This window comes from Portunus trituberculatus, chromosome 46, assembly GCF_017591435.1.
Source record: "Portunus trituberculatus isolate SZX2019 chromosome 46, ASM1759143v1, whole genome shotgun sequence".
NCBI lineage: Eukaryota > Metazoa > Arthropoda > Malacostraca > Decapoda > Portunidae > Portunus > Portunus trituberculatus.
In genome coordinates this window covers 15,926,449-15,945,379 of record NC_059300.1, presented here as the reverse complement: position 1 = coordinate 15,945,379, position 18,931 = coordinate 15,926,449, and the positions used below count along the sequence as shown (strand labels likewise).

General features: G+C 37.4%; 1 protein-coding gene across 1 annotated transcript in view; it reads right to left on the bottom strand.

Moving 5' to 3' along the window:
• LOC123519806 (AF4/FMR2 family member lilli-like) overlaps positions 1-18,931 on the bottom strand; it is a 215,282-nt gene that overhangs the window by 9,282 nt on the left and 187,069 nt on the right. Inside the window, exon 8 of the mRNA XM_045281324.1 lies at positions 15,886-16,039. Coding sequence (XP_045137259.1) covers positions 15,886-16,039 — 154 coding nt within the window. The remainder of the gene's footprint in view (positions 1-15,885; positions 16,040-18,931) is intronic.

Sequence of the window (18,931 nt, the reverse complement as noted above, 5' to 3'; positions counted from 1 at the left end):
CAGATCCCCTCTCTCTCTTCTTTGTTCCAGGGTTGGTAGATCCATAGCTTTTAGTCTCTTCTCATAAGTCATCCCTTTAAATTCTGGAACCATTCTTGTAGTCATTTTTTGTAGTCTCCAATTTCCTTATGTGTTTCTTTTTATGGGGGTTCCACACAACTCCTGCATATTCCAATCTAAGTCTTATTTTAGTACTTATCAATTTCTTCATCATTTCTTTGTCCATATAGTGAAATGCTAATCCAATATTTCTTAGCAAATTGTACGTTTCTCTGAAAATTCTATCAATATGGCTTACCGGTTGATTGTTTTCTTCCATTGTCACTCCAATGTCCTTTAGCTTTTTTACTTTTTTTAGTTTTACTCCATCTCCCATCTTATAGATTCCCACTGGTCGTCTTTCACTTTTTCCCATTTCCATGACATGGCTTTTGTCCACATTGAATTCCACCTCCCATTTTATACTCCATTTCCAGATCTTGTTTAAGTCTTCCTGTAGTATTTCACAATCCTCTTTTTGTTTAATGACTCTGCACAGTTTTGCATTGTCCACAAACAGATTTATGTAGCTGTTCACTCCCTCTAGCATGTCGTTTATATATACGAGAAAAAGTATTGGCGCCAATACTGACCCCTGTGGCACTCCACTGTCTACTGTTCTCCACTTTGACTTCATATCTTTAACTATCGTCCTTATTTCTCTCCCCCTTAAGTAATTTTTCATCCATCTCAATGTGCTTCCTTTTAAGCCACCCTTCTCCTCTAACTTCCATAGTAATCTTGCATGTGGCACTTTGTCAATAGTAATCTTCCATGTGGCACTTTATCAAATGCCTTTTTTAAGTCAAATAAATACAGTCAATCCATCCCTCTCTCTCTTGTACTTTATCAACTATTCTAGAGTAGAAAACTCAATAAATTTGTTACACATGACCAACCTTTTCTAAAACAAAATTGGCTATTTGATAACAATTTGTTGTCTTCAAGAAACTCAATCCATTCCTTCTTTATTACTTTTTCACACATCTTGCATATTACACTAGTTAGTGATACCGGTCTGTAATTTAAAAGTTCTTCCTTCCTTCTGCTCTTATATATGGGAACCACCTCAGCTCTTTTGCACTCCACTGGCACTGTTCCATTTTGTATTGAGCATTTTATGATGTTGTATATAGGACTTGCTGGTTCTTCCCTACATTCTTTCAGTATTCTGCCTGAGACTTCATCCGGTCCCATTGCCTTTTCCTCATCAACTTTTTTTATTTCAAGCTTGGTTACTTTAATCTCTCATACGGACAGTCTCTCTATTACCCTGTGGTCTTTCAAATTTGGATTCCTTAGTAAAGACCTCATGAAATTTACAATTTAACAGTTCTGCCATACTTTTTGGGTCTTCCACCATTCCGTTCTTTCCTTTCAACCTTTCTATTGTTTCTTTTTGTCTTATTTTTTCATTTATGAATCTGTAGAACAATTTTGGTTGTTCCTTACATTTTTCGACAATGTCTTTTTCATAGTTCCTTTCCTCTTCCTTTCTCACCTTAGCATATTCATTTCTTGCTGTTTTGAAGTTTTCCTTATTTTCTGGATTTCTGTTTCTTCTCCACCTTTTCCATGCTCCATCTTGTTTCTCCTTTGGTCTAGCATATCTTGCATTAAACAAATCTTTCTTTCCTTCTTCTTTAGGTCTATATTTCAGGACATATTCCCTGACTCCTGTTTTGTATATTTCCAAAAATAAGTTATATTTCTCTTGAACCATTTCTGAGTTTTCCATCTCCTCCCAATTTACGTTTTTAAAATAGCTCTTGAGGATCTCAATATCAGCCTTTCTGTAATTTAATTGGTCTCCTTTGTATGATTCATCTCTATCTTCCTTTCCTTCTTCTATATCATTTCTAATATTATATGGTCACTCTTTCCCAATGGGCACTTATATCTCATATCATCGTTAATTTGTATATCTCTGGAAAAAACTAGGTCCAATCTCGCCGGCTCATCGTTTCCTCTCAATCTTGTGTTTTCCTTTACTCTTTGGACTATCAAATTATCTATCATTACGTTCAGGAATCTATCTCCCCAGGCATCTTCCCCCATACCACTTTCATAATTTTCCCAGTCCACCTCTTTACAGTTGAAATCTCCTACCAATATCACTTTTCTCTTTTCTTTAATGATTCTTGTAAGACTCCTTATTGTGTCATTTATCAAGTCTTTATATTCTTGGTTATTCAATGAGTTTGTTTTTGGTGGCAAATATGTTCCAATGATTGTTAACTCCTTTTTATTAATATGTATCTTAATGTATTTCTGATTTTCCTTCCCAAAACTCCACTTGATTTACCACTATCTCCTTCCTTAACATCATCATGATTCCTCCTCCTCCTTTACCCACTCTGTCTCTCCTCCATATATTATACCTTTTATCTATGTCTATTTTTATTGCCTCATTTAACTTTGTTTCAACCAGGCATACAATATCTGGTTCTTCTTTCTTTATATAATCTCTAAATTCTAATTTACTAGATAAAATCCCATCTATGTTTGTATACATAATTTTTAATCTCTTTTTCTTATCATTTTTAGTTAAACTTGCTCCATTTTTTTTTCTCTTCCTTCTCTTTAATATAACATTTCCTTATCCTGTCTCCTATAATTCTCCAAAAAAATGCCTTCTTCTCCTCCTCCGACCTTTCATTATTTTTTTCTCTTGCTTCTGCCACCAGTTTGTTTGTGTCTCTTCCTTTCCTCCTCGTTTCTATTTTTCTTTATATATATATATATATATATATATATATATATATATATATATATATATATATATATATATATATATATATATATCTTTGCAACCTTCTGTTTCTTTGAGTTTTGTTTTCCTATATAGTACTTCTTCAGCTGCTGCTGCTTGTGTATGTAGCTGTGATAGTGAGTGGACATGTTGTGTGTGCGCTCCATTTTTGGCTGTTGTTTTTATAGTTAGTGAGTGGTGTTTGTGCTTGGTGTCTGTGTGTGGTGCTTTTAAGTGTTAGTGAAATGAAAGTGTGTACTGCAAGTGTTAGATTAGAGTGAAATAGTGGTTAGAATCAGTGTTTGTGAGTTAAAAGTATTTTGGTAGAGCGAGAACACTAGGTATGTAACCGTCAAGTTGACCTTCAAAGAGGATTAGTTGACCTCATTTAGGCCCCCCACCACCGCGGTTCCCCCACCCTGCCGTCACCAAGTATTTTTATTTGTTTGTTAGCTATGTATAGTGTTCTTGTGAGTTAACAGATTGTAAATTAGTATGGCGGTAGCTACTGAGGTATATCAAAGTTTAATTGAGTGCGTGAAAGAGAGTGTTGAGGTGGGATTGGGCGAGTTTGTTGTGTGTGAGATGTGTGGGCATGACAGGAAGGTCGTTGACTTTTCTGAGTGTATGGTGTGTAGGCTCAAGAGCGAGAATTTAGTTCTTTCTCTTGAGCACCGAGAATTACGAGAGGAAATGAGAAAGCTAAGTGAGGGGAAAAGTGCGAACAAAGTTCTCATCTTTGAGTTGAAGGAGGAGGTTAAGAGGCTTGGGAGGCAGTGGAAAAAAAATTAGAGATCAGTGTTAGCCAAGGTTGGACCTTCTGAGGCGACAGGGTGGCTTGGCCCTCTGTCGGGAAGAGCAGAGTGGGAAGAGGGAGCAGGCGAGCCAGACTGGGAAAGATAGTAGTCAGGATGGGCAAAGATGGCAGGCTGTGAGGGGAAGGAAAGCGGAGGCAGTTAGGGAGGATAGGACTAAACCTGTTGAGTGTGAAAATAGGTTCGGTTTGTTGGAGGGGGAGGGGGAGAATGAGAGTGGAGTGAATGAGGTGGTTGTGGTGAGTGAAAGGAGAGAGAAGGGGGTAGAGGAGAGGAGGAGGAGGGTTGAGACTAGCACACCTCAGGTGTGTGGTGGGTGACTCTCAGGTTGGGTGCTTAGATAGTACTTTCTGTGGGAAAGACAGGGATAGGAGGACGAACGTGTGTATGCCTGGTGCAGGTGTGCAGGCAGTGAGTGAGGAGGTGCAGAAGAGAGTTGGGGGGATGGAGAGGGAGGGTGTAGTAGTTTTGCACGTAGGTGGGAACGATGTCAGAGCAGGTGGGTCGGAGGAGTTAGTGGCAAGATTTCGGAAAATGTTAGGCAAGATAAGGGAGAGTGGTAGGAGGTGTGTAGTGTCAGGAATCTTGCCTCGTGTGTATGTTAGCAGGAATGGTTGTCTAGGGCCATTGGTGTGAATGATCGGGTAAAAGGGATGTGTAAGGATGTGGGTGTCAGCTTTGTGGATGTATGGGATAGGTTCTATGGGCAAAGGATTTGTATGCTAGGGATGGTGTGCATCTGAGTAGGAAGGGTGTGGATGTGCTGAGTGGATGTCTGGAGGGGAGTTGGGATGGAGTGTAGGGGTGAGGTAGCAAATGCATTCCAGAAGAAAGATGTTAGACATAAATTAGATAGGATAAACAGAGATAGTGAAAAGATTAGGAAAGATTTCCAGGTGCAAATAGGAGAGAATAAGATTAGGATTCCAAATAAGGAGACAGCATCTAGGAAGGTAGCAGGACTTAAATGTTTTTATGTAAATGCCAGGAGTCTTAGGAACAAGAAGGACGAGTTATCTAGTTATATAGTTGAGGAGGACTTAGATGTTGTATGTGTCACAGAGGCATGGGTAAATGAGGAAAAGTTTAGGAAAATAGGAAAGAATATGAAGTAGATGGATACATTATGTATTTACACCAGAGAATTGGTAGGATAGGTGGAGGAGTAGTTATTTATGTAAAAAATCCTTCATTTCCAGTCAGGTTAATGGTATTAAGGTAGATAACAGAGTAGAGTCCTTATGGCTGGATGTTAGAGTAAACAAAAGTAAGGTTATTAGAGTAGGAGCTTTTATAGACCACCTAACCAGTCAGCAGATGTAGACAACCTTATGGTAGATGAGATAAATAGGGGTGTACTAGTCAGACAATTATCTTAGGGATTTTAATCTTAAGTCAGTAAACTGGGAGAGGATGGTAGGAGATGCTAGTGAAAATAAGTTTATGGAAAGTTTTCAGGATAACTATTTAGTGCAGATGGTAGATAAACCTACTAGGGGGAGGAAGGTTTTAGACATAGTACTAACAAATATTGAGCATTGTTTAAAGGAAGTTGAGGTAGGAGAGACTTTAGCAAACAGTGACCATCATATAATTAGATTTATCATTAATTCCAGTAGGGATAATATAGTGAATAAGACTAGAGTCCCAAACTATCAGAAAGGCAATTATGGTAGGTTACGTCAGTTATTAGGAGAGGTAAACTGGGAAGATAGTTTTGGAAATAAAACTGCACAGGAGATGTGGGATATTTTAAGGTTGTAGTAAAGGGTATAGTGATGCAGTGTATCCCTTACAAAGATATAAGGCAGAGAAACAGGAAGCCATTATGGTGGACTCACGAGATAGGTAGACAGATCAGAGAGAAGAAGAGGGCATATAGAGAGTTGCAGAAAAGTGGGAAGATGTAGATTTGATTAGGTACAGACAGGTCAGGGATGATTTGAGTAAGGTTATAAAAAAGTAAAAGGCAGGCAGAGATAAAACTAGCTAGAGCTGGGAGTAAAGATCCCAAAAATTATATAGTTATTACAAGGTCAGTGATAAAAGAAATAAGGATAGGATTGGACCACTCAGAAAAGATGGTGTAGTAGTGGATCAAAATGAAGACATAGTAGAATTATTGAATGAACAATTTTCTTCAGTATTTACTAGGAAAGAATAGGAAATCCTGTTACAAACAGTGCGACGAGTAGTTTAAGAGCTTTAGAAAATATTGATATAAAACCGGGAATTATTAGGAAATTTATTCTTGAACTAGACGATAGGAAAGCTAGTGGTCCTGATGAGCTACATGCCAGAGTACTTAGGGAGGGTGTAGACAGTATTTCTGAAGCACTTAAGTTAATCTTTGAAAGATCACTTAGGTTTGCTGAGATACCTCAGGACTGGAAGTTAGCTAATGTTACACCAATATTTAAAAAAGGTAGGAAGGATGATGCGAATAATTATAGACCGATCAGTTTAACTAGTATAGTATGTAAGATACTAGAGAAAATCATTAAGGGTAGTATTTGGGAGCATTTAAATGAGAATAGATTAATTAGAGATACCCAACATGGCTTTAGATCAGGGAGGTCCTGTCTTACAAATTTGCTCGATATCTTAGAATATATTACCAAGGAGTTAGATGATGGAAATAGCATAGATGTTATATATCTAGATTTTAGCAAGGCGTTTGATAAGGTACCGCATAGGAGGCTAGTGTACAAATTGAGACTACATGGGATAGGGGTAGGTTAGTTGATTGGATTAGTGAATGGCTTTCTGATAGGAAACAGAGAGTAGTATTAAATGGGGCAATGTCTGAGTGGAAGGAAGTGGTTAGTGGGGTACCCCAAGGATCAGTGCTAGGACCTCTTCTTTTCTTGGTGTACATTAACGATTTAGATATAGGAATTAGTAGCAAAGTATCAAAGTTTGCAGATGATACTAAGATAGCATGTGCAGTACAGGGTGAAAAGGACAATTACAGAATACAACGAGACCTGGACAGGCTGATAGCATGGGCAGACAGGTGGCAGATGGAGTTTAATTCTAAAAGTGTCAGGTTATGCATTTAGGTAAAGACAACACAAACTTTAACTATGAGATGGAGGGATGTTGGCTAGAGGCAGTAGAGGAGGAAAGGATTTAGGAGTAGTGATAGACAGGACTATGAAATTTTCAAAGCAATGTTTAGAAGCAAGAAATAGGGCAAATAGGATCCTGGGTTTTATAAATAGAAATGTTAGTTATAAAAGTAAGGAAGTGGTGCGTAGTTTATATAATTCCTATGTTAGGCCCCATTTAGAGTATTGCATACAGGCCTGGTCACCCCATTATAGGCAGGATATCAACATGTTAGAAGCAGTTCAGAGAAGAGCAACTAGGATGATACCAGCATTAAAGCGCCTGGAGTATAGAGATAGATTAAAGGAATTAAACATGTTTTCATTTGAGAGGAGATGTATAAGAGGGATATGATAGAGTTATTTAAAATGTTCTCAGATACAAACTACATAGATGTGAGATCTTTCTTTACCTTAGAGGAGGAAGTAGGACTAGAAATCATGGCAGGAAGATTAGAAAGCAAGGCTGCAGGTTAGATATAAGAAAATATTTCTTTAGTCATAGGGTGGTAGACTTCTGGAATGCATTGCCAGAGAGGTTGTAAATAGCACTAGTTTGACAATGTTTAAAACAGATTAGATAAGCACTTAAATTTATTAGATTTATAATTATGTATAGCGCTGCATGATAGTTTTTATAAGAAATTTACTATAGTTAAACAAGACATGATCCCCATGTATGGGGATCACAGATTGTAGAGGAATTCGCTGCAGGACTTAGCCCTGTTAATGGGCCAAATATTTAGAATTAGTATATAATGTATTGTGTACTTGTAAGTGTATCTTTAAGTACTGATGACGAGGTCGCTGTGCAAATGATATAGGATAACCTAGATGGGCCCTGGTGGCCCTTTGTTATCCTATTATTTATGTTATGTTATGAGTGTGTGTGTGTGTGTATTTACCTAGTTGTATTTACCTAGTTGTAGTTTTACAGGGCCTGGGCTTTATGCTCGTGTGGCCCCGTCACCATATCTACACTTATCCAATTTTTCTTGAAAACTATGTACACTCTTTGGTGAGTGTGTGTGTGTGTGTGTGTGTGTGTGTGTGTGTGTGTGTGTGTGTGTGTGTGTGTGTGTGTGTGTGTGTGTGTGTGTGTGTGTATTTACCTAATTGTATTTACCTAATTGTAACATACGGGAAAAGAGCTATGCTCGTGTTGTCCCGTCTCCATATCTATTAATGTCCAGCTTTTTCTTAAAATCATGAATATTCCTTGCGTTGACCACTTCCACGTCTAAACTATTCCATGCTTCCACCCTTCTATGAGGGAAGCTATATTTTTCACATCTCTCCTATAAGTGGCCATTTTAGTTTTTTCCCATGCCCTCTCGACATTCTTTCATTCCACATACACAGATCTTCCCTATCCATTTTTCCATGCCAATCATCACTCTGTATATTGCTATCAGGTCTCCCTTTCTCTTCTGTTTTCCAGGGTCGGAAGTTGCATTCTTTTCAGTCTGTCTTCATAAGTCAAATCTCTTAAGTCAGGCACCATTTTGTTGCAGCCCTCTGTACTTTCTCTAGTTTCCTTATGTGTTTCTTTAAGTTCGAGCCCACTGTATTGTTGCATATTCAAGCCTCGGTCTTATCATTGCAGTAATTATTTTCTTCATCATTTCTTCATCTAAATATACGAACGCCACTCTTATGTTCCTCAATAAGTTCAATACTTCTCCAATTATTTTGTTTATATGTCTCTCTGGCGATAGGTCATTGGTAATTGTCACCCCAAGGTCTTTTTCTTCATGACTGGTTTTATGTCTTCATTTCCTATCTTGTACATACTCCTGATTCTTCTTTCACTCTTGCCAAACTCTATTTTCTTGCATTTTGTCGTGTTGAACTCCATTTGCCATGTACAGCTCCATTTCCATATTCTGTCCAAGTCTTCCTGGAGTAGTTCGCAATCTTTGTCACATCTCACTTTTCTTAACAATTTTGCATCGCCTGCAAATAGGCTCACATAACTGGACACCCCATCCACCATGTCATTTATGTAGACCGCGAACATTACTGGTGCCAACACTGATCCCTGTGGAACTCCACTCTCCACCAAGCCCCATTCTGATGGTCTGTCCTTAATTATTGTTCTCATTTCTCTTCCTACCAAAAGTCTTCCATCCATTTTAGTAAACTGCCATGCACTCCTCCTACCATTTCAAGTTTCCAGATCAGTCTCCGTGTGGTACCTTATCAAAGGCCTTTTTAAATCCAGATATATTCCATCAGCCCAACCATCTCTTTCCTGTATTACATCTATCACCCTCGAATAGTAACATATCAGGTTTGTCGTGCATGAACGCCTTTTCTAAAACCAAATTGACACTCACAAAGTATGTCATTTTTCTCCAAGAAGTCTGTCCATCTATTCTTCACCACCCTCTCACACATCTTAGCTACCACACTTGTAAGTGACACTGGTCTATAGTTCAATGGGTCTCTCTTGTTACCTGATTTATAGATTGGGACAATGTTAGCTCTTTTCCAGTCTTGGGGCACTACACCTTCCCTTAATGAGGCATCAATTACTTCACAAACTTTTTCTGCCAGTTGCTCCCTGCATTCTCTTAAAATCCATCCTGATACCCCATCAGGTCCCACAGCTTTTCTCACTTCTAAACTCCCCATCATATTCTTGATCTCCTCCACAGTTACTTGAAACTCCTTCATAATCCCTTTCTGTTCCATTACCAGTGGTTTGTCAAAAGCAGTCTCCTTTGTGAATACCTTCCGAAAGCATCCATTCATAGCCTCTGCCATTTCCTGGGATCTTCACTGCATACTCCATTTACTTCTAAACTTTCAATACTTTCTCTATTTTTGATGTTGTTGTTCACATGTCTGTAAAAAGCCTTGGTTGGTCTTTACATTTATCAATTATATCCTTTTCTTGTTTCTTTCTTTCTTCTCTTCTAATCAACACATATTCATTTCTTGCTCTTTTGTAACTTTCCCACTGCTTAATCCGTCTTTTCCTTCTCCACCTCTTCCATGCATCCTCTTTTCTTGTTCTAGCCTTTTCACATCTATCGTTAAACCAGTCCTGCTTTCCAACTTCTCTATGTTGTCTTATTGGTACAAATTTTTCTCACCTTCTTTGTATATTTTTATAAATTCCTTCCACTTTTCATTTGCTCCTTAGCACTCTTGAATTTCATCCAATTTGTCTCTTGAAAGAATTTCTTTAGGTTTCCAAAATCTGTCTTGGCATAATTCCATCTTCCCACTTTATATTCTTCATTTCTTCTAGATTTCTCTTCATCTATCACCTTGAACTCCAAAACTGCATGATCACTCTTTGCTAAAGGGCACTCCACCCTCATCTCCTCAATGACCATTGGCTCTGTACTAAAGACCAAGTCCAGTCTTGACGATGCTCCTCTCCTCCAAACCTAGTATCTTCTTTGACCCACTGAGTTAACACATTTTCCATTGCCAGTGTCAATAGTGTATTTCCCCATGTTGTCTCTGATCCTTCCATTGACCAGTCCTCCCAACACACCTCTTTACAATTAAAATCTCCCATCATTATAGTTCGTTCACAGCCACCCAACATTTCTTCCAGACATGTTCCTGTATCACTTATCATTTCTTCATATTCCTGTACTGACCATGCATTTGTCTTAGGTGGTACGTACACCACTATGTAGTGCCTCTTTTTCCTTCATTAGTTTCTGCTCTGATCTTTAGCACTTCTGCCTTTCCCATACCTTCTTTCACTTGATCCACCTTTATATCTTTTTAACCAGCAACATCACTCCTCCTCCCATCTTACCTACTCTATTTCTTTTCCAAACATTATATTTCCTTCTCCAACCATCATCAGGTCTTCTCCTCTCTCAGTTTTGTTTCAGTAAGACCCACAATATCTGGGTTCTTGTCCCTCAAGTAATCGTTGAGTTCTAAAATCCCGATATCACTCCATTTATGTTGGAATACATTACATTCGCTCATACGTAAGTTTCTTTAGTCCTTTCTTGCTGTACTTTTCTGGGTTATGAACCACTTCCTCAGTCTCATATCCAAGATTCTCCAGAAAAACTCTTTCTTCTCCTCTTCTGTCCTCTCTTCATTTTTTTTCAAAGCCTCCTTTCTCAACTCATTTAACATTTCTCTGTTGTGTGTGTGTGTGTGTGTGTGTGTGTGTGTGTGTGTGTGTGTGTGTGTGTGTGTGTGTGTGTGTGTGTGTGTGTGTGTGTGTGTTGTTTTATTACTATTTCCTTTTATTACCATTTCCTTCTATTCCCATATTCGTTACCACACTCTCATTCCCATTTACTGTTGAACCTCAATAACTTGGATCTTGATAACTCAGATTCCACGATAAGTCAGACTCTGACTGACCCAGGGATTATTTTTTTATTTTTTTTTTTTATTTATTTATTTTTTTTTTTTTACAATAAGGCCTATAGTGCCTGTAGGCAGACTTGAAGAATGTATGGGAAGCGCTGTTCAGCTTCTGCCCATTAGTGGCACAGGCAATTTTATTTACAGTGGTACCCATATTAGGGCCCATATCACCCCCGAAGCTCATCTTGGGTGTAACCACCTAAAACCTGGGTATCATGGTGACATGTAGGTAACTTTAAGCCACTCGACAAATGGCAACTTCCCGCCCAGGTTGTTTTTTAAAGTTTTTATCACTTTCCTGTACCTCGTTGCAAAATTATAAAAAATCTAAATCCAACAAAAACTTGTATTTTAGTTGTAGTTTTAAATGATATTAAACAAAAGACGATAAGAGTTTATATCGATTTCGTGAACATTTTTAAGTGTAAAACACCACTTTTCGAGATATTCGCTCCTGAAAATTCTTCATAATTTCGCCCTGTTTTGCTATTTGTATTCATCTGATTGACATAAACTTCTCTTCTTGAAGTTTCTGATTCTAGTTCTTGTCAATTTATGCCTGTAAGGACGTTATTTTTGAAAAGGTAAAGAGCTAAATGTTAACACACCTTCCCTCTTGATGCCTAGTCATGTACTGAGTGAGACACACTGGCTCACCACCCCACTCTCTGGTAAGGATGCAAAAGGTTGATGGAGAGAAAATTATTTATATAAATTTTTTTGCATAGACACAAGTACTCAGTGATATATAATTTTTGGGGGCATGGCTCATACTATGACATAACTGCATGGGACAATTAAAAACAGCTTCCTGATGGGAAGGGTATTTAATTATCAAAAAATAAACTGCACCATCTGGTAATTTAGGGCCAGAAGGTTTTGGAGAGGTAATAATCCAAAAAATTTTTAATACTGCAAAAATTAAATAAGTAAATCCTGCACTGCCACCTAGGGTCCAAGTTGAACTGCCTCCCTCCCTTTTCTTTCTTTTGTTTATTTATTTTTTTTTTTTTTTATTTGAGGGGGTGAAATTCGTATAAGTTTATCAGACCAACCTTTCTCCTTATTAGTCTGAGTTAGCAAGGATTAACAGTACTCCTATACCCTTATCCATTGTCATTCTCATTACCATTTCTTCCTATTCCTTTATTCTTTATCCACTTCTCCTATCTGTTATCCATTTCCCTTTCTATCTACTGTTTAATAATGATTTCACCCTATTCCTTTAATTATTACCTCTTGTTTTTTTCCCATTTCTTCCATCTATTATTATCTCTTTTCTTTCTCTTTCCCTTGTTGACTAATAGCATGGCTTCATATATGTGATGCAAAATCAGCTGCGAGAAAGAACAGCGAAAGGAGAGCTGGGAAATGGAGAGCGAGAGGGATCCAGATATTAAGACAGTGTATATATATATATATATATATATATATATATATATATATATATATATATATATATATATATATATATATATATATATATATATATATGAAGCAAAACCAATTTCCCCTATAGCAATCAATGTAAAATAAATTCATCTGTTCCTGGAAGTGCTGTGTCTGAGACAGCATCTGAGAGAGCACCTACCCTGTGGTCCCTACAGCATGTATCCTATACAAAACACTTTTGTGCACCTCTCAACTGGAATAAACAAAAAATCATCACTGCTATAGTAACAGCAGCTAACTGACAGAAAGACAGCACTCGCTGATCTTCCTGAAAATGTTTATCACATATCACTAGCTGTCCTGAAGCTGAGGCACCTTTGTGCTGCGATCAGCTGTGATGACAATATGGTGGTCCAAACAAACATCTCACACAATCTCATGATTCCCGAGATTTGCCATACCAGTTACTAAAAGCAACAGTGCACAATTATCTACAGCCAAAGAAAGGAAAATAAAACATTTAGATGATAAAACCAATTGTAGCAAATGAAGGAAGAAACTATTATATCCAGCACCATTGCAAAGGCTATGCTGGAACCTTGAACCTTAACCTTGACCAAAGCATCTTGATATGTTATTTTAAATAATTAACATAATTTGAACAAAATAACTAGTTTTTTTACCTTGTGTTATTTAAAAATCACATAATCTGAACGTGCATAAATCGAGAAATACCCGTATCTCATTCCACAGATATCCCTAGTGGATTTATCACTCATTTCATACTACTTAAACTTCTTCCATTCAGTTCAGGTATTGTATTTGACAGAATATAGAACATACCTTTTTCCAAAAGTTTTGGCTCATAAAATTGCCATGCATCTAATAAGCAAAGTTGAAACCTCCTGTAGGCTAATCTTCTCCCTGATGTTCACTAACCTAGCTTATGATCAGTACTTCTACCTCCCCTAACTGCATGCATTATTATTCTGTTGCTGGCATTATTATTATTACCAGTATTATTATTTCAAAAACAAATTCTCATAAAAATTAAAGCAATCTAACCTGTGAGGCTGTGGCACATGTTCATAAATAGTATTATTAGCTGATCAGAAGTTGGACTCGATGCCATCTGACAGTAAGGAGTAACAGCAAATTAATGATCATAACAAAACACACCAACACCCTCAATGTTATGGCAGCAGGAGGAAAGAGATTGAGCAACACAATCTCTACAAATTACAAGTGGTAGATTATGCCATGGCAACAGAGCAGCAGCAAGGGCTTTTGAGTTCCCACCCACATAAAAAATTATATGTCTGGCAACAGTAAGACAACCAACTGAATAGCACAAAGAAAGGGCATAATAACCTTCATTGAGCAGCCCCCACATTGGCCAGAACTTCAGGATGACAACAGTATATGCTCAAATATACTAAACATTTTTTTCCAGAATTTGACCTGCTGAAATGGGGGTGCATCTTATATGCCCCTGCATCCTATGTGCTGTCAAAATGAAAATAATAAATAATAAATAATAAATGATGATGATGATGATAATAATAATAATAATAATAATAATAATAATAATAATAATAATAATAATAATAATAATAATAATAATAATAATATCAACACATACCAAACTATAGCCTTATATAATGCTAACCTATTCGTTTTCTTCTATCTCACATGTAATTACTTGTATTAAGGGAGACCTGGACATAAGAATATCCCTTTCAATTTATAAGTCAAAAGACTTCAGAATCTGAAAAGTGTTGTTCTTTTGAAGTTGCTAAGGGAGGCACAGGTGTGTATACCACAACACCTAGAAAGTGAAATGAAGCGACAAAAAAAATTTCTTGCAAGGCACTGCAACAACTAAGGTCATATGACAACACCTAGTACAGTGGAGACTCAATACTTAAACATCTAAATAGTTGAACTTTCAATAGTCAAACACAAAAGTTCGATTTAATACTAAAAAAAATACCTATTAGTCGAACGTCCGTTGACGTGGCTGTAAACAAAGGGTCTCTCCCTTCTCGCTGCCCCACGCGCCCCACCCTCCCTACTGGGCCACCACAGCCAATTGATCCTCCCCGGTTGTGAGAATAACATTGTCCTGTGCTTTCTCTCTGGAATCTTTTTTTCCAGTTATAATCTTGGAGGCTTGTTAGAGGTGAGAATAAACATAAAAGAAAGTATGTAGTGACGACCATCGAAAGGAAAAAGGAGATCATTGATAAATACAAGAAACGAAGAAGAAGAATTGATCTTGTAGCTGAGTACTGTATGGCTAAATCTACAGTAGCCACAATACTGAAGAAGATGGAGGTCTTTAATGAAGCTGATGTGGCAATTGGTGTGAAAAAGAAATTTAAGTGTGGAAGAAATGGAAAAATTGTTGATTGTGTGAATAAGTGAAAGGCAAATGATTGGTGATTCTTTGTCAGAGGACATAATTTGTGCAAAGGCTATGCTGCTTCATCGTTATCTTATTTCTGATACTACCTCTGACTCAGTGATGATTTTTTCCCCACCACTCTCCTCTTCTCTTCTGCATTATTCATCACCAGCCTTCACTTATTTTAAGTACAAATCAATATCAAAAAATATTTACAATGAAATTTTTTCTAAACTTAGGTTTGGCAATGGTTAGAACGAATTACCTGATTCACAGTTATTAATAGTCGAACTTTTTGATACTCAAACAGCCATTTGGAATTAATTAAGTTTGAATATTGAGTCTCCACTGAACTTATAAGACAAGTTTTGTGGTCATCTCAGCTCTTCTACATCTAGACAATCATGTGTGGTACAGAGATATCTCAAATATTTAGTACTGATATATAAGGTTCAATAAGAGATCACAGGTCTCTATAAATATTCCACTTCAATCAGGTTGTATATTCCCAAGAGCTGTTCCAGATTAGCTTGGTTTTACCCTATCTCAAAGTTACAGCTAAAGATAAATAATATTGCAAAAACTACTTAAAGAAAAGCATAAAACAATTTGAAGATGATGATAAAACAAAAACAAAAAAAAGCTATATACTAACATTTCTTCTCACTTCACCAGCAGATGAGTTCATATAACTTAACATTTTTTTCTTTTTTATGTAGGAGAGAAGGCCAGCCAAGAGCAACATAATGTTATAAAAAAAAAAAAAAAGGCCCACTTGTTGTTGGTTCTCTAAAAGATTAGAAGGGTTATCAAAAATTAGAGAGCAAATGTCTTGATACCTCTCTCTTAAAAGAGATCAATTGTTGAAGATGGAAATACAGAAGCAGACAAGGAGTACCATACAATTTTGATTATGTAATACCAACAGTTAATACAGACATAATTATCTTATAACAAGCAAACACTGAAAATATCAGCATTCAAAACTGTCACAACATTGATGGTACCCACCCTGCATGGCTGGCATCCCTCCTTCTCCTCCCTCATGTTGGTGGTGATGGTGGGTGGTTGTAGCCAGTCGAAGAGTGCGCAGTTCTTCCTCCAGTAATGCCAGTTGTGCCACTGTGGCTGCCTCTCGCTCACCCAGGGACCTCTGTTCCAGCCCCTAAGTATCCATACTCATCACTCACAAGTCATCTCAAAGTTCCATTGCTATTTCATAGTTCACTTTTCTCATTGGATCATATCATTAGCATAGAGTATATGCAGATGTACATAATATAAAGTTTCATAATACATGCTCTGTATGCTCACAAACAATTAGTACTTTTGGAAGTGAAATGAGCAGACTCCAACATGCAAGGAACAACCACACTATAGGCGTGTCTCAGAAAACCCCATCATGCACTGAAGGAGGCACATGCTATCAGCAAGTGCTGGCAGGGAAGATCAGGCCCCAGGTGACCCATCAATACTGCTCCGCAAAAGAAGAGAGGAAGCAATCTTTCAGCTTTCTAAAATTACAGTACTCATTAAAAGTATGCAGCCCCTACCCTTCAGAGTGACATTCTTATGGTGAAAAGGGATAGTGTTCTCTGAGGTAAAATTATGTACACACAAAGAAATTAGCAACTTTCTGCCATCGCACTGGGCCAACAGAATGGAGTGGGAGAGATAATACGGCATCCATGCTGTATATTACTGTACAGAGAGGATGCACAGGTATTCCATCCTCTGCCATCTTGTCTTTTTTACACTGGTTTTCTTAATTTTTCTATGAACTGTATCATTGGGGAGACTTCTGTGCATACTATGTCAGGTTGAGTGCAGGAGTTAAATTACACCAGACATGCACCCAGGATGAGACCTCTATGTGAAATGCATAGAAAACATTGCAAGATTTTCTTTTCTATGAAATATCTTGCTTGGAGCAAGGAGGGTAATTGTACTGGCGAAAAGACAATGCCTCCCTCAATCCCTGCTATGTGCAGTACACAGGAATACATCCACACTCACTATCAGTGTTAAGTTCCTTTACTGGGAGGAGTCTAGAGATTCTTGTTCCCCTAAAGAACATCAAAGCATATCTACCTGGAGTTGCAGTCTGACCATGTCTGATTCTTTTGAGCTCACCAAGGCCAATATCTTCTAGAAAGATGGTGTCCCTGCCCATACAACAAAACCTGTGGCCAACTGATTTGTGAACAGCATGACACCCTTTATAAAAGTGATTGAGGAATAGTCTGGATATTGGCAAATTATCTAGGATTTACAGAAGGATGTCACTTCAGTACCCAAGCTTGACGTGGCCAATTTGCATCCTGGTAAAATATCTCGTCTGATACACTCAAGAACTTTGCTCGATCACTTCCTAGACACCTTAAGAGAATAAATCATTTACCAAGTACATTGAAATGTAAACTTAACACATTTTTTCATATAAATTCCTTAATGTATTCACTAGTAAGTTGGATGTGAAAACAAGGCTGCATACTTTTGACAAGTACTTTACATGAACCCTATTTCATATTTTTCACTATGTCCATGATTTGGTATTAATTACCTTTTTACATAACCTTTGAGGTATAAAAATGAGAATAATATACACTACTGTCAAGTTCAATATGTAAAAATAAAAAGCTGAAAGAATTCCAATAAATATGTCAACAAAGTAGAAAAAGACGTTCAATAAAATGTGTAACAGCATGTGTTAAGATTCTGGCACACTAACTAGATTGGAACTTTAACCTACATCACTTTCTCATTTCAGTACTCTCATGATCTGGCATTATTTTTCTTATCATGTGAGCAGCCACCATCATAAAGACCCAAGAAAAGGTACAATAAGTGTGTCATCAGGCCAGATGGCAATGCAAGTAGGCAGGTGGATGCCAAAACTTTTCACTAACAGTATTATTAAATATCTAACGATACTAATATTGATAAATATTGGTTAGAGAACAATAATATATAACATGAGTCAATGATAATCAAACTTCAATCCAGGACTGTTTCCATGCATGTCCAATGGGAATGGAGTCAGAGGAACATAACATGTTTTATTCTGAGGTTAACATCACCAACAAAAAGCTCCCCAAGGCTAGTCAAGGGTGGATTATTATGAGAAAACCTTCCAGGTTCCTCTGACAGGAATGTTGCTGGCCTGGTAATTGTGTGTGGCTTATCTAAGCCATCCATCACAAACAAAAGAAAATGGAGGTAAAGATTGCAATGGGACTCTGATGGGAATACCAATTACAACTAATACTAAATTCCTTACTATGATGGTAAAGGAAATAAGAACAATTACACTTAACCCTCTGCTATTGTGTCTTTTGCTATTACATTTTATTGCTATCATGCATATTCAAAAAGATGCAGATGCCTATATTGCACACTAAATTACTGCTATTGTGCACCCATCATTCAAAAACTTTTGGGTTTTGACGTTTCTCTATATACTTTTATTAAGAAAGCGTTCTTCACATATTTCCCCAAATCTACCCATCCATCTTAGCTCCTAATCAATTGTCCACAATGAGGTATTGTATTTGACGGTATATAGGACTTACCTTTTCCCAGTACTATTACCTACCATAACTGCATGCATCATTATCTTATTGCTGGTATTATCATCATTACCAGTATCATCACTTTAAAAATAAATTATTGTAAATATGAAGGCAATCTAACCTGTGAGGCTGTGATGCATATTTGTAAACATCAGCTGATAAGCACTCTCACTCAACGCCATCTAACGGTGAGGAGTAACACCAAGTTTCACTTCACGAAATTTAAAATGAGCTCACTGAGGAATCCAAGGAATACACAAGAAGGAAGTTATGGTGTGGGTTAAAGTTTGGAAGACAGCGGCGATGCTGCGATCTGTTGGTAGTGAGCAGTTTCATAGAACACATTTTCAAGAGTAACTTATGAAGATTTCTCCCATGCTCCCCCACCCCCCTTCTTATTTTCCCTCCATTCTCTTCTTGTTATAAACTAATGAAGTAAATAAAACATGTTTATATATACAGGCAACCCCCGTTTAATGAAGGTT